Here is a 24,809-nt window from a genome sequence, read left to right on the forward strand (position 1 = left end):
TGTACGAATATGCAAACTAATATCGATAATTTGATATGATGTATTGTTCAGGATATATAGTATCAATACATACATATATATTAATAAATAAATATATATATATATATATGTATATTGAATACATTAGGATTATTATCAATAACATTTTTTTGATTATTATTACTGAAACGTTACAGTTTTTTTTCTAATTATGCGTTACTAAATAAAAAATGCGTTTTATTTTATTTATGTCTCTATTCTTATTCTTCTTCTTATGCTTGTATTAATAAGTTACAAGCGGAATACGATGTTTTAAGCAACTGAAATGATAAAAAATATTTTTGTGACCATTATAAATGCGCTTATATTTATAAATAAATCAATAGTAATGTATTTATATAAACCCATTTACAAACTATTTTTATTTACTTTACATTTAAGTTAAATTTATGTACTAAAGCAGTTTTTTGTGTCTCTCTTTTTCTCTCTTTATTATTTAAATGTAACTAAATGAGAAATGAACAGTGGAGTTTTTATTAATCAATTAGATCGTACACTAACAATAAGATAAATTTTTATATACTAACCCCTACGAAAGATTCCAAATTCAAGGTAATGATATATGCAGTACAAATTTCGATGGGTATTGTCGAACGTTTCATCATTATTAAAAGACTCTTTTTAACATTATTATTCAAAATTGGCCAATTTACTTGAAATATTTTATCCGCCAGTTGAATACTCTGTAGTAAACAAAAATATATAATACAACATTTTATTTATAATATCTAACACAATTCTTATTTCACTAGATATACCTCTACTTTGACTTTGTTTCCAAACCAGCAATAAATAAATATCTGCGTCAACATGCAGGATGTGTACATAACTAATGAAATATGGTCTGCGTCTAAAGGCGACTTGGTCAGTTGATACAAATTGGAACAAATTACCATCATGCTCGCCGTAAACTGAAATCCAATTATATGTGTAAATCTTGTATTCACCAATCGCGCAAACCTGTAATCCATTTTCGATTTTAAAATGCCATATTACTCTTATCAAGCCATTAAAATTTGTTGTGCTAATTAATAGGTGAATTTTATTATTATTTGTTACAATTTTCCTAATTATGAAATATCTAACGGATTAACGGAAAAATTAACGATTTAAGAAAGCGCTAGTAAAATATAATAAATGAGATAATGATAGAAGTGGATAATTCATATCTAAAAAAATTTTATATCCAATTAAGTTTTGATATTACACACAAAACTTTAGATATCTTTTTCTTCATAATTACGGCACAAAGAATATATAAGATAAAGAAGAAAATATGACTTTTACCACAATATTATTCAATAATTCACACATAATAACAATAACTAGCTGACAAATAATTTTTCGGATTTTAATGTGATAACTAACTCATAAATCCAGTCGTGATGGCGTACGCAATAGCCCAGAGAAATTTGATTTATCGTGAGTTTCTTCAAGCGATATTCTAAGATCGCAATCTGGCAACACACATGCATTAAGAAACTGCATATGAGGGTATCGCAAGCGACATTCACGGTAGCGACGTGGAAAGTAGTTGACATTTGCTGAGCGTATGTAAAACAAAATGTCAAGAAAGACGAATAATCATACGGTACCCATTCTCTGTACGTTAACCTTCTATGTCTAAAGTCAGTTAACAATGATGTCGAAGCGATGAACGAGCACGTCGTTTCGATCAAGAGTGTGTAACGTAATGTATTATTTCTAGAAAGTTGAAAAAAGATAGTTATATCAGTATTATTTTTAATAGGAGTTTTGATATGAAGCTTTCAACATAATTATTTTTACTTATAAAATAGATAATATGTACTATTAACACAATAGCATCAATTAAACTTGATTTTACTATAAACTAAAGAAGACATAATTTATATATTTGTTATTTCAAATATATATTTATAATTTCTCTTATATTTCAAATTTTAATTGATATAAGGCAAATGTTGAAAAAAATTAAGCTATAATCTTAAATGTATTTTTAAAAATACGTTTGTAATTAAGACGATAAATATAATGTAAAATACCTAAATATATTTTTTAAATAACTTAAACATAAGATATATTTACCGTATTATTCTATCAAATCGCTGTCGAATTTCTATCTCGCCTGGATCCAATGGCTTGAACGGTTCTTTAGTAAGATAATTGATTAAAGTTGAAATTCTTTCATAATTAAACCACATGACAAGTATTTTATAGCATGCAGCAGATGATGTTAACATCATGTTTAAAGTGTCAGTAAAATTGTCAGCATTATCGACGTTTAGAACAACGTCTATAAATTGCGATATTGAAAAAAAGAATAGCATACTAATTACGTATAATCTGTAGATATTGTAAACTGTTCGTTTAAACAAAGATGTCCACGATAGCGGTCGAAAACATCCAGCGATTATAACAATTGTACATGTCAATTTCAGAACTTGCATTTTCAATTCTAATTTAATTTACAGATATACATACAATCGCATCCAAATGCGAAACGTGTACTATAAATTCTGGTAGTATTTGTATAATTTTGGTAATTTTTAAACAATATATGTATCGATTTGAAGATAAAATTTTAGACTGACAGAATTTCTATTGCACGGAAAGTGAGATCAAGTAACATAATCTCAAAAGAGGGTGCACTTAGGACTGTCTATAGACTTGTGATGCTATTCTCCGACTGTGAAGGCAGTCTTTTCGTCGGCAATATTTTCTCTTTTCTTTCCTGCATATTTAATATCTATCTATCTTCATAATATCTAAAGTAAACGTCTCTAAGTCTCTAAGTAATTTTGACGTCAATTAACTGACAGAACTACTTTGACTTTGTAACTTTTGTATACTCTATATTTTCATATCACATTTATATAAAAAATAATATTATAATATAATAGAAAGAAAAGAAAAATTCTCCAAAGGAAAATATTTTATCAATAAAGCACGAGATGCGAATTATCTCTATACATATACAGTGACATATATATGTCACTTCACGATATATCGATGACGCGAAATATTTTATTTATTATTATCTCTACCTAGAACTCGACACGGTCATCATCCGTTCTTACTCACAATAGAGACGAAAAAAATCATACGAGAGATACGCATAGAGAAAATTGCAATCAAACGTGCATGATAATTTACGTTCTACAATACAAACGGGCTTTATCTTACAATATACTAGTAAAAAGAATGATAAAGAGAAAAAAAATGAAGACTTAATAATCTCCGATTTTTTATGACGTTATGTGTCCATAGGTATAGTGATCTAACTACACTTTTGATTTTTTAATCCATGTGATTTTTTTATTTTCCCCTAATCATTCTGCATTTAAAAGTAAAAAGATAAGATTATCGAAAAAAGTGTGTGAGTGCTATTTTGTATTTTTTATTTTGATATACTTTTGTGTATGAAATAAAAAATAAGCGCGTACAACTTTTAATAATGTGCCAAATTATTTTTATATTTGTTCGTGTAATATAAAAGTTTTATATATTTTTTAAGATATTTATTAAAACAATTGGTGCATATCTATACATGTATTATTAATATGTTTAACAGATTGTACAAAAATTATTGCACTGAAAACAATTTGTGTGTAGCTTACACTATTGTTCTTGTACTTGTACTAACACATTATAAGCAGAGTATGACGTTTTGAGCAACTGCAAAAATAATCATAAATACATCAAAAATTGTATCAAATCTTTATGAAGTCCAAAATCAAAATTTGTAACTTATTGTGTTGTCTATCTAAAATCTATGATTTTTGACCATGATAAATATTGCTCATGATAATGTATTATGACAAAATTATTTAATATGGCATTCTTAATTTTATTTACTACAAGCTATGAATCTTTCTCTATTTTTCTTATTTCTCAGGAAAAACATCAGTAAAAATACGACCAAAAAAAAAAAAAAAATAAAAAGTTAGAACTTAGTAGCTAGAAAAATTAGATGCGTGATGATTAGATAGTATTATGTTCCATTTAATACTAACCCCTACAAAAGAGTTTAGATTCACCTTAAGAAGATACGCACTGATAAATTCAATAGGTATCATTGCGCGATTCATAATTATTAAGAGACTTTTTTTGATTTTATTGTCTAATGTTATCCATTCGAGTTCGAAGATACTATCGACAAGTTGAAGGCTCTACAAATTTTTTAAGATAACTTTTTTCACACATGAAATTTTATAATGTCAAATCGTATTTGCGTATAAAGATGTAATTATGCGTTTAATAATATTGAACATACGTACCGTTAACTTCAGTTTATTTCCAAACCAGCAGTAAATAAAAATTTGTACAAGTATGCAGGACATATATGAGATCATTGAAATTTGGTATGCGCCTAATGTCATTCTCGTCAATTGGTACAAACTCGAACACACTACAAATGTACTGACTAAAAATTGAAACGCGATTATCTTGTTGAATCTCGCGTTAGCCGCACGTGCGTATCTGCAAACAAAATTTTTTTAGTTGCATCCGAAAGGTAGAAAGACAAAAACGATTATCACATTTAATAAAAAATGAAGAAGTTAATATAAAGAATCAGAAATTGCAGCAGATAATAAATTATGAATGTCCGACATATAAATATAATAGAAATTTTATATAATTTTTGGAATTTAAAAAGGTATCTTAAGTAAACGAAAAGAATTGTATTTTAAAATATATGGCAAAGGGGATATAGGATTAATTATATTAAAATATCTTATAATTATATGAGTTTTATAAAATTCTTATGAGGACTAACTCAATTATATGATGATGATGGCGTACACAATCGCGTAAAATATTCTGATTATTTGTAATATTTTTCAAACGATATTTTAAGATTTTTATCTGACAGCACAGATGCAGTAGCAAACCGACAATGAGACTGTCGCAAGAAATGTTAACGATACATGCGGCGGTCACGCCTAAGTACTGATGAATATATGTGAGACAAAATATCACGTACGACGAATAATCGTACGGTATCCATTCTCTGAATGTTAACTTCCTTTTTCTAAAGTTCGTCAATAACGATAGCAAGATATTACCTGCGCACGATAATATGATCATGGCAGTATAACACATTGCGTAGGTCCTGGAAATAGTAAAGGATATAATTTAATTTTCATCATCTAATTTAATTTTGTTCCCTTATTTCTGTTTTTAGCTCGCACGATAAATTTTTACTGCAATATAAAAATGGAGCTCTCACTGTATAAAGTTTTTATATTACAAATACATGATATACATAAAATATAAGCAATTTTTTTTTTCTCGTAGATATAAAAATATCCAATAAATATTATATTCAGAATGCATTAAATTTATCAAAGAATATTTTAGAGGCAAAAATGCTTTGGCAATTTTACAATACTGTACATTCCGTATTTAAAATTAATTAACGTTATTACTTCAATTATTATTATTACAAGATGTCATATTTTTTTAATACATTATGTTTGGGTATGCTTACTGTATCATTTTGTCGAATTTTCGTCGAATTTCAATTTCGGCAGGTACCAGCGGTTTAAACAAACCCGCAGTAAGGTCTCGAATTAACGCTGCGACACTCTCGTGATTCATCCACATGCTGAATATCTTGTAGCACGAAACGCACATAGTCATCATCGTGTATAGAGTGCTAGCGAAATCGTCAGGATTATCGACGTTCAGAATAAGATCCATAAATTGCGTGAATGTAAAACTGCATAAGAAGCTTATTATCAACAATGTATAAGCGTTATACAGTGCATGCTTAATCAGTGATGTCCACGAGAACGGTCGCCAGCATCCAGCGATTGCGAGAATCATGAGTATAAATTTCATCACGCTCATTTTTAGAGTCCTTAAATAGCCTTACAATAAATAAAGGCTTTTATAGCTGAAAAATACACTATCAGTTTTAATTTTAATACACACATCAACTATGTAACGCGTAAAACGCTGTAAAGTTTTGTATGCTCTTCGATATCTAATATTCCATTGATATCAATTACAGGATAAAATCGTCATCGTTAATGAGTGAGTTGACTTCATGAAAATTCCAGAGTATCTATAGCCCATGTAACCCTGAATTCTTTTCGATAAGTAGCATTATTATTATTGTAATAGCGAGCTAGGAGCGATGTTTTCCGCGAACTAACATCTTTGAAAAAGTGCAATCTAGTATCTATATATATATTATGATGTAGGCTGTAAACAAAATTCAAGAAGGAGAATTCAAACGTATAATCTTGATACATCGTCGTACGCGCACATTCATTACAAAATATTTTATTCATTACTGTCGTACTGTGTAATTTTATTTTACCTCGATCTGATATTATCTGGCTTTTTTTCTTCTACAAACCTCTATGTATTTTTAATTGATTATGAGTATAAACTCGGAAAGCGCAAGGTAACTTCAATTAACAATTTATGTTTCTACAATGTGGCGTATATCGCACATAAATAATATTTCGAACGAATAGATATAATAATTGGGTAATCTGTTCTACCATATCTGATCTTTACTTTACGACACACAATAGTTTCTTACTAATATGTGAAACATTTGAAAAATGTAGTGTTTTATTATATTACTTGTAATTCCGTATACTTTTGTAACAAAAAAACTATTTTTTTCACAGGTACATTATTATTAATTTTAATTTGCCAATTATTAATACACATTAAATACTATTTATATATTTAGCATATATTATATATTGCGCATATATACATCATTTTCTTTGCATTGGTTTTATAACCGTTGCAACAACGTGTATGCAGAGTACGATGTTCTAAGTAACTGCAATAAGTAAGTATATTTAGAATTACTTAAAAAAAAAAAAAAAAAAAAAAAAAACATTTTTTAGAGTCACAAAATCAAACAATCAATTTTTTTAGTGATAGTGCAATATAAATTAAAAACTTAAAATCTCTCTATATTTAATGAAATTATTAGTGTAAAATGCAAATGTGTTAGGTGTGTACAAACTCTAAATATAAAGCTAAGGGGAAAAAAAGAAAAATAACATAAGCAATGTTTCATCAATAAAATCGGCTACAAAAATTATAAATTTTCTCAATACTAACCCCTACAAAAGATTCAAGATTCATGGAAAACAGATAGGCGCTGGTAAACTCGATTGGTATCGTTGCTCGATTCATAATCATTAGAAGAGTTTTCTTGAAATTATTATTCAGTTTTGGCCAATTCATTTCAAAAATACGATCGGTCAATTGAAGACTCTACAAATACAAAAAAACAATAAGACAATACTTGCGTAATATATTGTCATAATTAATTAAGACCTTTCAAAGAATTATTGAAATATTTTTTCGTTAAATATTAATTATATATATATATATATAAAATTAATATTTAATGAAAAAATATTTCAACAATTCTTATACGTGTATATATATGTGTGTTTACGTATACCTTTAATTTGACTTCATTTCCAAACCAACAGTAGATGAAAATTTCTATCAGCATGCAGACTGTATATAATACTAGTGGAAGATATTCTGCGCTCATTGTTGTCTGGGCTAATTGATACAAATTGGAACATACCACTAGCGTGCTCGTTATGAATTGAATAGCGATTATTTTTGCGAATCTATTGTTCACCACGAAGGCGAAGCTGCAATTCAGTAAATAAACTGTATATCGAAAACAAATAATGATGAACTATTCGTATATATTTGATGATAACAAAATAACTTTTATTTTTTTGTCGAAAATATAAATTTAAAAATTTAAAAATACATTTAAAAAATAAACACAATGTGTTAAGTATTTTCTATTTTTTTTTTTGTTTTTAATAACCTCATTACACTATAATAATAAAAAAATCTTTATTCTTATATATATATCTTCACAAGGAAGATAATTCCAATAATTAATACTAATTGCAGAAACTAATGTGCATTAAAAAATTAAATTAAAAATGTAATAATTAGTACAAGATAATTTTAAATATTGAAAGAATTATAAATTTGAATAGGTCCCATATAAATTAGCATGATCTTTGCCCATGATTCATAAACATCAAACCGCTTACGAAACTAACTCAAATATAAGGTCGTGGTGACGTACGCATTCGCGCAAGGTTTCCCAAGTATGTGACTTGTTGTTCAGCCGGTGTTCCAATATCTCGATCTGGCAGCAAACGTGCAGCAGGAGCCCGCAGATGAAGCAATCGCAGGCGAGGTTGACCAAAGCGCTCGTTGCCATGCTTGTCAATTGATGAGCGTACGTGATGTAGAATAACACGGGGGACGAATAATTGAACGGTAACCATGCCTTGTACGTTAGGTTCCCTCTTCTGAAGTTTGTGAATAGGGAAGTCAGAGCTATACATACGCACGTCGACCCGACCAGAACGAAGCAGTATAACGTGTTGTTCCTGTAAAATAATATTTGAAATTTGTTAGATAACTCTTAATCCGATCACTCTCATTTTATTTGTTCCAAGAATCTTCATCAATATTTATTTCGAGGATTTAGTTGACATAGTTCATTGATACATTGCTATTTTTTCCGACAATCTTTTTTTACTATTATTATTTATTAGTTACATTACAAAATATTTATCCTAATAATTTTATATACAAAAATATAATTAAATAACACTTACCGTACCATTTTGTCGAAATTTTGGCGAATTTTAATTTCGCCGGTTATCATCGGTTTAAACGGCTTTTCGGTAAGAGTATTAACAATGTCCGCTACGTTTTTACGGTTTATTAACATATTGGATATCTTAAAGGATGCGACGCACACAGTCATCATTATGTACAAAACGCTAGTAAATTCCTCGGGATTGTCGACGTTTAGAACAATGTCCATGAATTGGGAAATCGCGAACGTGTACAATAAAAGAACCAGAATTGCCGTATAAATGTTGTAGAGTCTGTATTTGTACAAGGATGTCCATGACACTGGTCGCCAGCATCCGGCGAGCGTCAAAAATACGAGAGTGAATTTTAACAGATCCTTTTTAGCTCTATCTTCGGCTTTATCGTGCCGAGTAACGTCAAGTTTCTTTTGAACACTAGAACCGTCGGAAATTAACATTTGTCTAAGGTAACTATTACTCATTCCAGGTACAAAGAAAGGAAATCTTTCTATAAAGTTGTGAGAAACTGATCTTTTCTATTCACATCAGTGATGTAAAATTACATTGTCATTTAAAAGCTATGAAAATGAAGTTTGCTATGACTTATCAGAAATTGAAAATCATGCACACATGAATTGAGAAAGGTTTTGTAGAAAATAGTATAAACAAATTTTAGTCGTGATGGATAATAACGAACAGTATTTTATACAAGACTGGTCACCTTAGGATTTCTATAGACATTGTCTATAGACAACATTTTTCTGTCTATATTCCTTATTTGATTGTTATGTCATTATCGTAATATAGAAATTAGTGATATTGCATTTATTGAAAAGACATTTTTATTTCAGATTGACTCGCCGGTGGAAATTTTTGTTGAATGTAAATTTTATGCAACAATGATATATAATGCGATACTGTTCTCGATGAGAAAAAGCAAAATATATAGCGAGATATATATAACAGAAGAGACGTTCCTGTTTGGCTTATAGACCATTGTCGATCATTTGTCTCCATGCAATCTTGATGAAGGTAATTTATCACATTTGCTAAAAATTATTTTATTTTACTTTTACTGAATATACTTGCTCAGTATTGTCTTGTGTTGCTGCAAGTCGCAATCTATTCTGCTCCTCCTATCGATTTCCACATTTACATTTACTGAGACAAGATAAGTACAAATAGAAAGGCGTATCTGTATATAATGAATGTCTAATAAGCATACTTTTAAAAAAATGTATTCATATTTTGGCAATCGTGAACGAAAAGTGTTGCATTTCCTGATATTTGTTCATATCTGCAGAATTCTATTTTATTTATAAATCATTCTAATTTTTAATTTCTTAGGAAATTTTTTAATATTTTTTAATATGTTATATTAATATCGTACTAAATATAAATAAAATCTAACTATTTAACTTATGATCAACGTACGTATTTAATCGCAAGTATCATACTTCAATTTTAAGCAATCGAAGGCAGTATTGATAAAAAATGTAGGTACAAGACAATACGAAAAATACAAACTAATAACATTTTTTTATTTATACAATATATATATATGCAATCGCGCAAGAAACTACAACTCCACCATCACGGGATGTATTTACGCTTATTGTTTAGTATTTTTTGATACGCACCGCGTGTGCTCACGTTTTGGGTACTACTTCTCCCTTTCTCTTTCTCTCTCTATCTTTAAGGACATTATTATTTTTTTCTACATATGCTGAAGTATACTATACACCGAATACGATGTCTTAAGCAACTAGAAGAGATGTTAATTTTTAAATAGTGCTATTGAAAATTATTAAAGCCATAAAAATAAATTTATTTCTGACCTTTACGAAAGAGTCTAGATTCACTGTAACAATATGTATGCTAGAAAATTCGATTGGCCTCAGAGAACGATTCATAATCATTATAAGATTCTCTTTCATTTTTTTGTCTACCTTTATCCAATCCATTCCGAAAATCTCATCAGATAATTGAATGCTCTGCAATGAAAGTTGTTAGATAAACATAAATGATGGAATAATACAGGGTAAAATTTTTTTATTATAGCTATAAAACAATTTAATTAGTATATATATATGTATTGGTATTATGTAACGTTTTAAAAATTAGTTTGTATTTTTATCATAAATCTCTAATTTTCTAGAATTTTCTTATCACACATAAACATACATTGACAAAATATTCTCAATGCTTACACGATTATGCACTTAATCAATACCTTTAGTCTTACTTCATTCCCGTACCAACAATAAATAAGAATTTGTAAAGCTATACAGAATGTGTACAGCATTAATGGAATACATTCCGCGCTCAATGTTATCTTGGCCATTTGATACAAATTGGAGCACACCACTAACATGCTCGCTGTGAACTGGACGGCAATTATAACCCTGAATTTTTCGTTTACCATGTATGCAAATCTACGAAAGAAAAATATTATTAGTTCATTTTTTTAATTATTATATTATTGCAAAACTTACGATAAGATATAAGTAATGACTGATTAAATTAGATAATCCTGTCTTAATTAATGTATAATTTAAATCTAAAACCAAATATATAATAAAACAAAACATGCAATATAACTTTACAAAAATGCAAGTTTATTATTATTTTAGAAATATATTAATCTATTGTCACATAATTCATGTTTTAATTTCATAATAGTCTTAATCAATTCTAACTCAGCGTACTTTTTTATAAAATTCATATTATATTTTATAGCAATGCAATAATTTAAAAAAAAAGTAAAACAGCTATAAAACAGTTAAAATATTTTTTGACATTATCATATTTTTGATCAAATAAAAAAGTATTTAAATTATGCACGTAAAATATATAGAAAAACTGACTTATAGATACGGTCGTGTTCATGTACACATTCACCCAAACTGCCTCGACCGCGTAAGCATTTCTTCAACCGACACTCCAAGATCTCGATCTGGCAATAAATATGCAACAGCAATCCGCAGATCAGACAGTCACCGGCAACGTTCACGGCGCATCCAGCCGTCATGCTTATTAATTGACGAAAGTAAATAATATAAAACATTATACCGGATGAATACTCATATGGTATCCACTCCCTGTATGCTAAATTTCCTCTCCGGAAGTCCGTAAAAAAGGATGATATATTCATGCACGTACATGTCGTCTCGAGCATGATAGCATACCATATAGTATTGGTCCTGCAAAATGACTATAGGGGCTGGGATAATTCGCGACGATTTTGCTTTGTATTTTCCTCCTTTAATTAATACAAGAAGAAATATACTTTTTCTATTTAGATGGCAAAAAAAGAAAAATATTTTATTTATTTATTTCTCTTTTATTAAAAATATCGTATTTTGTATTTTTTTGCCATACTTATCGAGATTTTAAGTGCATGTCAAACTTATTACTTATTGATTCTAACGTATATGTCAAATTTATTATGAAATTGATGCAGTCGTAAAATTAAAATATACATATAAGTATCTTTGATAAAACACATAAAAATAAACACATAGCATTTACTGCAGCACGCAAATCTCTCAGTTGCTTACTGTATGATGTTCTCGAATTTCTGTCGAATTTTGATCTCATCCGATTCCAATGGTCTAAATGGTTTCTCCATTAACGCATTGGTTAATATCTCGATGTTTTTACGATTCATTAGCAGACCAAGCATTTTGGCGCAAGCCATCATCATAGCCAGCATTAGGTAAAGAGTATCCGTGAAATCGTCGGGATTTTTGATATGCATGATGACATCCACGAATTGTGGCACCATAAAGGTGAACAGTAGTAAACATACGAGAATTGTATATGTGTTGTATACTATTTGTTTGCACAGCGAGGACCAGGAAACTGGTGGCCAACATCCTGACACCATAAGAAGTTTCAACGGAACTCGCATAACACGCATTTTTTGAAATTTCTTACTCGATTTCTCTTGTATTAAATTAAATGCCTATAATGTTTTGTATTGTATTTCTACAATTCATATATACTGTGTAACATAAAATTATAAAAAAAAAATTTTTAAAGAAAAAAACAATATATTTATAAAATCTTTAAATGTTGTATATCTACATAAATTTATTGCTTTAAAAAATCATATTATACAAAAATGCAGCTTTTAACGTTATATAAGAATATTGCACTTCGTCGACAATTTAGACTTTACTTTTCTTTCAATTCTAATAAACGAGATATCAAATAAATAAGATTTGATTTTTATATTTGTATGCAATAATTTCAGAGAAATTGTTTTTTTTCAAATTCTAACAAAATTAAAATTACTCTTGCATGCAAATATCTTATTCGTATATGAAAAATATCAAATAGTCTCGTAGATTTTGCATACACACTGATATTTTTTAAAACAATAATACGAACTTCCGAAGAATCTTACAATGAAGAACGAGAATTTGCTATGACTTATCAGAGATTGAAAATCATGCACATATGAATTGAGAAAGGTTTTGTAGAAAATAGTATATATAAATTTTAGTCGTGATGAATAATAACGAACAGTATTTTATACAATACTGGTCACCTTAGGATTTCTATAGATATTGTCTATAGACAACATTTTTTTGTTCATATCCCCTATTTAATTGTTATTCCATTATCGTAATATAGAAATTAGTGATATTGCATTTATTGAGAGGACATTTTTATTTCAGATTGACTCGTCGGTGGAAATTTTTGTTGAATGTAAATTTTATGCAACAATGATATATAATGCGATACTGTTCTCGATGAGAAAAAGCTAAATATATAGCGAGATATATATATATATATAATAGAAGACGGATGCGTTCCTATTTGGCTTATAGACCATTGTCGATCATTTGTCTTCACGCAATCTTGATGAAGATAATTTATCACATCTGCTAAAAATTATTTTATTTCACTTTTACTGATTATACTTGCTCAGTATTGTTTTGTGCTGCTGCAAATCGCAATCTATACTGTTCCTCCTATCGATTTCCACATCTACATTTACTGAGACAAGATAAGTATAAATAGAAAGACGTATCTGTACATAATGAATGTCTAATAAGCATACTTTTAAAAAAATGTATTCATATTTTGGCAATCGTGAACGAAAAGTGTTGCATTTCCTGATATTTGTTTATATCTGCAGAATTCTATTTTATTTATAAATCATTGTAATTTTTAATTTCTTAGGAAATGTATTTTTTAATATGTTGTATTAATATCGTATTAAATATAAATAAAATCTAGACATCAAATCTACACTCATGGTCAACGTACATATTTAATCGCAGTTATCATACTTTGATTTTTAAGCAATCGGCAGCATTTTGATAAAAAATGTAGGTACAAGACATAATACGAAAAATTCAAACTAATAATATTTTTTTATTTATACAATATATATATGCAATCGCGCAAGAAACTACAACTCCACCATCACAGGTATTTTACGCCTATTTTTTGATACGCACCGCGTACTCACATTTTGGTACTACTTCTCTTTTTCTCTCTTTCTTTCTATCTTTAAGGACATTATTGTTTTTTTCTACATATGCTGAAGTATACTATACACCGAATACGATGTCTTAAGCAACTAGAAGAGATGTTAATTTTTAAATAGTGCTATTGAAAATTATTACTGCCATAAAAATAAAAATTACATACAAATCAATAGCAAGTGGGAGCCAGCGCGGCAGTTGGTGCGCATACTTTATTTAAATATCTACTAAATCGAATCGTTTAATTTTATATCACGCTGAAGAAAGTCCCGAAAAGGACCGAAATGTACGTTTAATTATTTCGTTTAATAATTTTTTGTAACGTCGTAAATCGACATTCAATTTAGTAGATATTTAAATAAAGTATGCGCACCAACTGCCGCGCTGGCGCCCACTTGCTATTGATTTGTATGTGATTTTAAATTTAAGCGAGCCTGTACTTCTTGTTTTATTGCATAAAAATAAATTTATTTCTGACCTTTACAAAAGAGTCTAGATTCACTGTAACAATATGTATGCTAGAAAATTCGATTGGCCTCAGAGAACGATTCATAATCATTATAAGATTCTCTTTCATTTTTTTGTCTAGCTTTACCCAGTCCATTCCGAAAATCTCATCAGATAATTGAATGCTCTGCAATGAAAGTTGTTAGATAAACATAAATTGGAATAACACAGCGTAAAATTTTTTATTATAGCCATAAAAAAAAAAATTTAATTATTATATTAGGTCTACCGGAAAGTTCTGTCCGTTTTTGGAATAAAACAAAATACAAATTTTTATTACCGTCAATAAACTTTATTAAATAATGTAATTGCCATTATTCGGAGAAGTATTGTCAGCAACTGGATAATTTAAATACAGCAGTCCAAGAAAAGAGGCCGCCGATGTTCAATAGGAAGAACATCATACCGCATCATGATAATGCCAGGCCACATGCTGCTTTGGATACTCGTCAAAAAATTGCAGAACTAGGCTGGAAAATTCTGTCGCATCCACCATATTCCCCGGACTTAGCACCCTCCGACTATCACTTGTTTTTGTCCTTACAAAATTTTTTGAGGGGCAAAAAATTCAAAAATGAAGAAGATATCAAACAAGCACTGGTTCAATTTTTCGCATCAAAAGATAAAACATTTTTCGAAAAAGGGATATACAAATTGCCCTCACGCTGGCAAGAAATCATTAATAATAATGGCAATTACATTATTTAATAAAGTTTATTGACGGTAATAAAAATTTGTATTTTGTTTTATTCCAAAAACGGACAGAACTTTCCGGTAGACCTAATATAATATCGGTAAATATGATATATTGTTGGGAACAGAAAAGGTCGCGGGAAAATCAATACGAATTTTACCACATTGTCAATTCGTTATGCTTTAATTATTCCGCGACGCGCAATCGCTATCGGACAAAAAAAAACATTCGGACGGGAAACGTGATAATTTATAGCGAGCGTAAACGCAAAACGTAACGAGACTTTTATTATTGAAACCTAGGGTTACACAATTCTCCATCCCACTCGTTGCCGGTGAAAAAACTCCACCGCGTCTCTGACTTTAAGCCGACGGAAGGACGCGCTTTAATTGGACTCGTTGAAAGCGACACGGGACAATACCTCATTGCTATCCATTATTCTTTGTCGGATTATTGTTCGTTGCCTATCTTCAAGCTCGCGGCTCGAAACATGCGCGTCAATAGCATTGCTCTGCAATTGGCGCAAACGCATAATCACGTTTCGCCTCGAGAGAAAGGAAAAAGAAGTATTACGTAATTAATTAATCATTATACAATCTTGGTTGCTGTTACCAACAAGTACTATTTCAATATAGATTTAATGTAATAATAGATTCCATAGAGTTGGTACATAAATTATTTGATTTATTAAATATTTTATGTGTTCTATTTTCAATTATTCCGGATTGTTCCCCTTCGAGATGAATCAGCTTTCATGATGCAGAGTCACGAAGAGGTCGCGATCGTAATTTCGGTCGAGACAAGATCGTGAGAATCCCTTAGGTTAAATCTAATCCGAGCAGGAGGAAGATTAATGGAGGTGACGTTACTTGTAGTTCGCGTTTGCCCGTTTGTTCCTTCGAAAACTAAATGTCGACCTCAAGATTGAAACAAGAATAAGGCGGAAGAGAATCTTGGAAACATTGATGATGACTCATCTTTATTGCTCATATTAATACCGAGATCCTTAACTATACGATGATTAATCTCGCGATTAATCGTATCACTTTTTTACGAGCAAATGTCAAACAAGACGAATGTATATTTCGAAAAATATTAATGACTAATTTTATCAAAAAAATAGAAATAAAAAATTAAAATAAAATTGGACAAAATAATTTGATTGTGTCATAAATTATAAAAATTATATCGATTGTTAATAAAATTTATTCTATCGTAATAAACACGGTCGATGAAAAACATTTTGTAGAGTGTCAAACGCATAATGAAGTATCTTCGATGATAAGAAATATAACGACGTGAAATCTTACAAAGGTACGAGACCGAATTTATCAGGCGTCGCTTCGCGAAACTTCGTTTTTCGTGTCGAAAAATGTTCTTCGCGAGCAGGTAAAGCCGTCCTTTTTGATTACGCGGTTTACGTTCCGAATGTAATTAAGGTAACGAATATCGCGCGCAGGAAAGATGGGAGCGTGTTTCGTTGTCTCGACCAGTTTTTGCTCGCACTCGAATGTCGCCTCTTTAACACAGTAAAGGTCTCCAGGAAGACAGGAGTGACTGAAGAAGGAAAGAAAGAGGAGGGAAGAGAGTAGGGCGAAAAGAGAATCGAAGTTCCCGACAGCACTCCGTGGGACCCTCGGGGCCGCGCTTAATTGGATCGAATCGAGTCGAGGCAACGACGAGGAAGAGTCACCGCTCGTACGCTCGTTTCGCGTCTTAAATTTCAATTATTTCGAACTGCGATCAGAGACCCTTGGATCAAAACGTCGGTTTATTTGTCGTTAATAAAACACAAACGCTTTCCTTCTGACTGGACTGAGATTAATTGGAAAAACTTGGAGCGTTTGAACTCGCTAAAATAACTAACGTTCGATTCCAGATTATACCTCTGTTGTGAGCGATATCTTTAATGTAAGTTCTATCTCTTCTTTTTTTGTGATGCGAGCAAGAGAATTTAACAATAAATAAAGTTAATTGGAAAGATACTTTTAAAGAAGACAGATTTTTTTTTTATATAAATTAGAAAATATGTAAGAGATACACGGAGAATATTTTATATTTATATATACACACACACTATATTTATGCATTAATATAAAATTGATCACTTACTGTGGAAAGAGACGTTTAATTTAAAAAATAACAAATAAAATAAATTAAATAAATTGTAAATTACTCATCTCACAGTTACTCCTCGCTGTCGCCCAATGCCTCTCTTTCCCCTCTTGCTTCTCCTTTGCTGCCCTTTTATGACACTTTTGCATGACACTCACGAAAACACGGTTAATTACGATCACGGGCGCACTAATTGGTGGAATACGACGATCGCGTGACACTTTACAGGGCGCTTCCAATGTATAATCATCGTGCGCGACACGCACTTTATTTCATTGATGAGAGAACAACGTGAAAATTATGGCGCTCGAAAATTTTGCTATTCAAATTCACGCGTCACTTGCTGCGGTGACATTTAACAGATAATATACACTTTCGTTTTACAATTACTCACCTGGTATTATAAAGTTTGGAATACGAATTAAACATAAATATTCAAGGATTGTGCAATATTCAAAGATATAGTTAAGTTTGTCGACTGTTTGCACGACTAATTTTGAATAAATTTTGCGGGATATGCGTTTTGACAAATTGCAACGATGGATTATAGAAACGCCAAATTTATTATGCGCGATTGATAAATATTAAAATGTAGGATTAATAACGCAGGAAAAAAAATATTAAAATGCAGGATTAATGTACTTATTATAATTGAACATATCGCGACGCTGTTCGATCAGCCTCGTAAACGCAAACGTTTTGTTAATGACCGTAAATGGCATTGGCGACTTCACTTTGATATCGCGCGATATTACGCGAGTCGAGTTAATGGCTAGTTGAGAGGCAATGTACCGTCCCGAAATATATATAATCGAAATTCACGATATTGCATGCGAGATACATAATAAATCCCGCGAAATAAATTATTAATTAACGGTCGATATATCATCGGTTTTCCTTTACTTGTATTATTCGATCCGGTAATCGTATATTACTCCCGATAATTATAGGCAAATAATGCTTAAATCGGTGAAAAATTTTAAACGCGGTATATATTCATATCTAAATAAATTAAAGAAATAATTATCGTTTTAAATATTGAGAAATAAAATAATAATTACCCTTCCCTAATGCTTCATTTTCTTCTCGTCCATATTTTAGAAAAATAAATTGGTAGCGACATATTATCGTAGTATTTTTCGAGACACGATCGTGAGAAGTACTGGAAGACGTCAAATGCGTAATAATTACAATTATTGGTTATTAGTTAGCGTGATTCGTATGAACATTGCGACGACAGCTATTTATCGAAGCAATATTTCGCGTAATATATTTGGAAGAAGAATCTCGGAACGACATGAGATGGAAATTATAAATTGTTTTGTTATGATAAAACAAATAAGTTAATTTGTTAGTAATTGTAAAATGTTTACGGGCATATAATGACTTCTTTAAATATACCTCGAATATATTTTGCCTCGCGCTGTAATTTGAATTTTTCGCTTGTTTTCAAATGTAATTAACCCATCATTTTCATATCAAAAATTTTGAGTAATATACAAACCAGGGTAAAATAATTCACATAATGAAAAGCCCCGTGATATATCGATCGTTTATTAATATAATGCATTTATATATTCCGCGGTATTTATATATCGCGTGTGCAATATTGAATTTTGAATGACGTATTTTTGGACGGCACAACGGATCTTTTGACTAATCATTTACTTGAATGGTATCGCACGATATCAAAGTGAGATTGTTTGTGAATGATATTTTCAAGTTTTTTGATGATTAATGATACATGTCGTGGTACATTGCCTCTCAACTAGCCATTAACTCGACTCGCGTAATATCGCGCGATATCAAAGTGAAGTCGCCAATGCCATTTACGGTCATTAACAAAACGTTTGCGTTTACGAGGCTGATCGAACAGCGTCGCGATATGTTCAATTATAATAAGTACATTAATCCTGCATTTTAATATTTTTTTTCCTGCGTTATTAATCCTACATTTTAATATTTATCAATCGCGCATAATAAATTTGGCGTTTCTATAATCCATCGTTGCAATTTGTCAAAACGCATATCCCGCAAAATTTATTCAAAATTAGTCGTGCAAACAGTCGACAAACTTAACTATATCTTTGAATATTGCACAATCCTTGAATATTTATGTTTAATTCGTATTCCAAACTTTATAATACCAGGTGAGTAATTGTAAAACGAAAGTGTATATTATCTGTTAAATGTCACCGCAGCAAGTGACGCGTGAATTTGAATAGCAAAATTTTCGAGCGCCATAATTTTCACGTTGTTCTCTCATCAATGAAATAAAGTGCGTGTCGCGCACGATGATTATACATTGGAAGCGCCCTGTAAAGTGTCACGCGATCGTCGTATTCCACCAATTAGTGCGCCCGTGATCGTAATTAACCGTGTTTTCGTGAGTGTCATGCAAAAGTGTCATAAAAGGGCAGCAAAGGAGAAGCAAGAGGGGAAAGAGAGGCATTGGGCGACAGCGAGGAGTAACTGTGAGATGAGTAATTTACAATTTATTTAATTTATTTTATTTGTTATTTTTTAAATTAAACGTCTCTTTCCACAGTAAGTGATCAATTTTATATTAATGCATAAATATAGTGTGTGTGTATATATAAATATAAAATATTCTCCGTGTATCTCTTACATATTTTCTAATTTATATAAAAAAAAAATCTGTCTTCTTTAAAAGTATCTTTCCAATTAACTTTATTTATTGTTAAATTCTCTTGCTCGCATCACAAAAAAAGAAGAGATAGAACTTACATTAAAGATATCGCTCACAACAGAGGTATAATCTGGAATCGAACGTTAGTTATTTTAGCGAGTTCAAACGCTCCAAGTTTTTCCAATTAATCTCAGTCCAGTCAGAAGGAAAGCGTTTGTGTTTTATTAACGACAAATAAACCGACGTTTTGATCCAAGGGTCTCTGATCGCAGTTCGAAATAATTGAAATTTAAGACGCGAAACGAGCGTACGAGCGGTGACTCTTCCTCGTCGTTGCCTCGACTCGATTCGATCCAATTAAGCGCGGCCCCGAGGGTCCCACGGAGTGCTGTCGGGAACTTCGATTCTCTTTTCGCCCTACTCTCTTCCCTCCTCTTTCTTTCCTTCTTCAGTCACTCCTGTCTTCCTGGAGACCTTTACTGTGTTAAAGAGGCGACATTCGAGTGCGAGCAAAAACTGGTCGAGACAACGAAACACGCTCCCATCTTTCCTGCGCGCGATATTCGTTACCTTAATTACATTCGGAACGTAAACCGCGTAATCAAAAAGGACGGCTTTACCTGCTCGCGAAGAACATTTTTCGACACGAAAAACGAAGTTTCGCGAAGCGACGCCTGATAAATTCGGTCTCGTACCTTTGTAAGATTTCACGTCGTTATATTTCTTATCATCGAAGATACTTCATTATGCGTTTGACACTCTACAAAATGTTTTTCATCGACCGTGTTTATTACGATAGAATAAATTTTATTAACAATCGATATAATTTTTATAATTTATGACACAATCAAATTATTTTGTCCAATTTTATTTTAATTTTTTATTTCTATTTTTTTGATAAAATTAGTCATTAATATTTTTCGAAATATACATTCGTCTTGTTTGACATTTGCTCGTAAAAAAGTGATACGATTAATCGCGAGATTAATCATCGTATAGTTAAGGATCTCGGTATTAATATGAGCAATAAAGATGAGTCATCATCAATGTTTCCAAGATTCTCTTCCGCCTTATTCTTGTTTCAATCTTGAGGTCGACATTTAGTTTTCGAAGGAACAAACGGGCAAACGCGAACTACAAGTAACGTCACCTCCATTAATCTTCCTCCTGCTCGGATTAGATTTAACCTAAGGGATTCTCACGATCTTGTCTCGACCGAAATTACGATCGCGACCTCTTCGTGACTCTGCATCATGAAAGCTGATTCATCTCGAAGGGGAACAATCCGGAATAATTGAAAATAGAACACATAAAATATTTAATAAATCAAATAATTTATGTACCAACTCTATGGAATCTATTATTACATTAAATCTATATTGAAATAGTACTTGTTGGTAACAGCAACCAAGATTGTATAATGATTAATTAATTACGTAATACTTCTTTTTCCTTTCTCTCGAGGCGAAACGTGATTATGCGTTTGCGCCAATTGCAGAGCAATGCTATTGACGCGCATGTTTCGAGCCGCGAGCTTGAAGATAGGCAACGAACAATAATCCGACAAAGAATAATGGATAGCAATGAGGTATTGTCCCGTGTCGCTTTCAACGAGTCCAATTAAAGCGCGTCCTTCCGTCGGCTTAAAGTCAGAGACGCGGTGGAGTTTTTTCACCGGCAACGAGTGGGATGGAGAATTGTGTAACCCTAGGTTTCAATAATAAAAGTCTCGTTACGTTTTGCGTTTACGCTCGCTATAAATTATCACGTTTCCCGTCCGAATGTTTTTTTTTGTCCGATAGCGATTGCGCGTCGCGGAATAATTAAAGCATAACGAATTGACAATGTGGTAAAATTCGTATTGATTTTCCCGCGACCTTTTCTGTTCCCAACAATATATCATATTTACCGATATTATATTAGGTCTACCGGAAAGTTCTGTCCGTTTTTGGAATAAAACAAAATACAAATTTTTATTACCGTCAATAAACTTTATTAAATAATGTAATTGCCATTATTATTAATGATTTCTTGCCAGCGTGAGGGCAATTTGTATATCCCATTTTCGAAAAATGTTTTATCTTTTGATGCGAAAAATTGAACCAGTGCTTGTTTGATATCTTCTTCATTTTTTAATTTTTTGCCCCTCAAAAAATTTTGTAAGGACAAAAACAAGTGATAGTCGGTGGGTGCTAAGTCCGGGGAATATGGTGGATGCGACAGAATTTTCCAGCCTAGTTCTGCAATTTTTTGACGAGTATCCAAAGCAGCATGTGGCCTGGCATTATCATGATGCAGTATGATGTTCTTCCTATTGTACATCGCCGGCCTCTTTTCTTGGACTGCTGTATTTAAATTATCCAGTTGCTGACAATACTTCTCCGAATAATGGCAATTACATTATTTAATAAAGTTTATTGACGGTAATAAAAATTTGTATTTTGTTTTATTCCAAAAACGGACAGAACTTTCCGGTAGACCTGATATATATGTATAGGTATTATGTAATGTTTTATAAATTAATTGTATTTTTATCATAAATCTCTAATCTTTTAGAATTTTCCTATCATACTCAAAAATATATTGACAAAATATTCTCAATGCTTACGCGATTATACACTTAATCAATACCTTTAGTCTTACTTTGTTCCCGTACCAACAATAAATAAGAATTTGTAAAGCCATACAGAATGTGTATAGCATTAGTGGAATATATTCCGCGCTCAATGTTATCTTCGCCATTTTATACAAATTGGAGCACACCACTAGCATGCTCACTGTGAACTGGACGGCAATTATAACCCTGAATTTTTCGTTTACCATGTATGCAAATCTACGAAAGAAAAATATTATTAGTTTATTTTTTTTAATTATTATATTATTGCAAAACTTACAATAAAATATAAGTAATAACTGATTAAATTAGATAATCCTGTTTTAATTAATGTATAATTTAAATCTAAAACCAAGTATATAATAAATCAAAGCATGCAATCTAACTTTAAAAAAATGCAAGTTTATTATTATTTTAGAAATATATTAATCTATTGTCACATAATTCATGTTTTAATTTCATAATAGTCTTAATCAATTCTAACTCAGCGTACTTTTTTATAAAATGCATATTATATTTTATAGCAATGTAATAATTTGAAAAAAGTGCTATAAAACGATTAAAATATTTTTTAACATTATCATATTTTTGATTAATTAAAAAAGTATTTAAATTATGCACGTAAAATATATAGAAGAACTGACTTATAGATATGGTTGTGTTCATGTACACATTCACCCAAATTGCCTCGACCGCGTAAGCATTTCTTCAACCGACACTGCAAGATCTCAATCTGGCAATAAATATGCAGCAGCAATCCGCAGATCAGACAGTCACAGGCAACGTTCACGACGGATGCAGCCGTCAGGCTTATTAATTGACGAAAGTAAATAATATAAAACATTATGCCGGATGAATACTCATATGGTATCCACTCCCTGTATGCTAAATTTCCTCTCCGGAAGTCCGTAAAAAAGGACGATATATTCATGCACGTACATGTCGTCTCGATCATGATAGCATACAGTATAGTATTGGTCCTGCAAAATGACTATAGGTGCTGGGATAATTCGCGACGATTTTGCTTTGTATTTTTCTCCTTTATTTAAAACAAGAAGAAATATACTTTTTTTATTTAGATGGCAAAAAAAGAAAAATATTTTATTTATTTATTTTTCTTTTATTAAAAGTATCATATTTTGTATTTTTTTGCCATACTTATTGAGATTCTAAGTGCATGTCAAACTTATTACTTATATTAATTCTAACGTTTATTTCAAAATTATTATGAAATTGATGCAGTCATAAAACACATTAAAAAATTAAAATATATAGGTATCTTTGATAAAACACATAAAAATAAACACAAAGCATTTACTGCAGCACATAAATGTTTCAGTTGCTTACTGTATGATGTTGTCGAATTTCTGTCGAATTTCGATCTCATCCGATTCCAGTGGCCTAAATGGTTTCTCCATTAACGCATTGGTTAATATCTCGATGTTTTTGCGATTTATTAGCAGACTGAGCATCTTGGCACAAGCCATCACCATAGCCAGCATTAGGTAAAGAGTATCCGTGAAATCGTCGGGATTTTTGATATGTATGATGACATCCACGAATTGTGGCACCATAAAGGTGAGCAGTAGTAAACTTACGAGAATTGTATAGGTGTTGTATGCTATTTGTTTGCACAGCGAGGACCAGGAAACTGGTGGCCAACATCCTGCCACCATAAGAATTTTCAACGGAACTTGCATAACACGCATTTCTTGAAATTTCTTACTCGAATTTTCTTGTATTAAATTAAATGCCTATAATGTTTTATATTGTATTTCTACAATTCATATATGCTGTAATATAAAATTATAAAAAAATAATTTAAAAAAGAAAAAACAATATATTTATAAAATTTTTAAATGTTGTAAATCTACATAAATTTATTACTTTAAAAAACCATATTATACAAAAATGCAGCTCTTAACGTTATATAAAAATATTGCACTTTGTCGACAATTTAGATAGACAATAAATAGACTTTACTTTTCTTTTAATTCTAATAAACAAGATATCAAATAAATAAGATTTGATTTTTATATTTGTATGCAATAATTTGAGAGAAATTGTTTTTTTTTTTAAATTC

The 24,809-nt window shown here is 30.8% G+C and overlaps 6 protein-coding genes across 6 annotated transcripts in view; all 6 read right to left on the bottom strand.

Annotated features, from left to right (window-relative positions):
• LOC115236980 overlaps positions 1–3,432 on the bottom strand; it is an 11,100-nt gene extending 7,668 nt beyond the window's left edge. Inside the window, 5 exon segments of the mRNA XM_029809719.1 lie at positions 258–299; positions 567–722; positions 798–999; positions 1,408–1,743; positions 2,107–3,432. Of these exon segments, the coding sequence (XP_029665579.1) occupies positions 258–299; positions 567–722; positions 798–999; positions 1,408–1,743; positions 2,107–2,468 (1,098 nt within the window). The 5' untranslated portion in view covers positions 2,469–3,432.
• A 63-nt stretch (positions 3,433–3,495) lies between these two features.
• LOC115236942 (odorant receptor 49b-like) lies at positions 3,496–6,880 on the bottom strand. Its single transcript, XM_029809681.1, has 5 exons — positions 5,513–6,880; positions 4,799–5,134; positions 4,299–4,500; positions 4,035–4,190; positions 3,496–3,696 (listed from the first exon to the last, which is right to left on the bottom strand). Exons 1-5 carry the CDS (start codon positions 5,872–5,874, stop codon positions 3,640–3,642), a joined length of 1,113 nt encoding a protein of 370 aa, XP_029665541.1. The 5' UTR covers positions 5,875–6,880; the 3' UTR covers positions 3,496–3,639.
• A 2-nt stretch (positions 6,881–6,882) lies between these two features.
• On the bottom strand, positions 6,883–12,646 carry LOC115236941. Its single transcript, XM_029809680.1, has 5 exons — positions 12,206–12,646; positions 11,513–11,848; positions 8,097–8,432; positions 7,538–7,667; positions 6,883–7,272 (listed from the first exon to the last, which is right to left on the bottom strand). The coding sequence occupies exons 1-5, from the start codon at positions 12,565–12,567 to the stop codon at positions 7,072–7,074; spliced, it is 1,365 nt and encodes a 454-aa protein (XP_029665540.1). The 5' UTR covers positions 12,568–12,646; the 3' UTR covers positions 6,883–7,071.
• LOC115236949 lies at positions 8,660–9,307 on the bottom strand. Its single transcript, XM_029809689.1, has one exon. The coding sequence runs from the start codon at positions 9,125–9,127 to the stop codon at positions 8,660–8,662; it is 468 nt and encodes a 155-aa protein (XP_029665549.1). The 5' UTR covers positions 9,128–9,307.
• On the bottom strand, positions 10,193–11,137 carry LOC115236950 (odorant receptor Or1-like). Its single transcript, XM_029809690.1, has 3 exons — positions 10,879–11,137; positions 10,484–10,639; positions 10,193–10,410 (listed from the first exon to the last, which is right to left on the bottom strand). The coding sequence occupies exons 1-3, from the start codon at positions 11,068–11,070 to the stop codon at positions 10,363–10,365; spliced, it is 396 nt and encodes a 131-aa protein (XP_029665550.1). The 5' UTR covers positions 11,071–11,137; the 3' UTR covers positions 10,193–10,362.
• A 1,547-nt stretch (positions 12,647–14,193) lies between the features above and the next one.
• LOC115236947 (putative odorant receptor 85d) lies at positions 14,194–24,497 on the bottom strand. The gene is made up of 5 exons (XM_029809685.1): positions 24,074–24,497; positions 23,371–23,706; positions 22,744–22,945; positions 14,625–14,780; positions 14,194–14,241 (listed from the first exon to the last, which is right to left on the bottom strand). The coding sequence occupies exons 1-5, from the start codon at positions 24,433–24,435 to the stop codon at positions 14,194–14,196; spliced, it is 1,104 nt and encodes a 367-aa protein (XP_029665545.1). The 5' UTR covers positions 24,436–24,497.
• Between the last annotated feature and the right edge of the window lie 312 nt (positions 24,498–24,809).

This window comes from Formica exsecta, unplaced genomic scaffold (assembly GCF_003651465.1).
Source record: "Formica exsecta isolate Colony F162 unplaced genomic scaffold, ASM365146v1 scaffold265, whole genome shotgun sequence".
NCBI classification, from domain to species: domain Eukaryota; kingdom Metazoa; phylum Arthropoda; class Insecta; order Hymenoptera; family Formicidae; genus Formica; species Formica exsecta.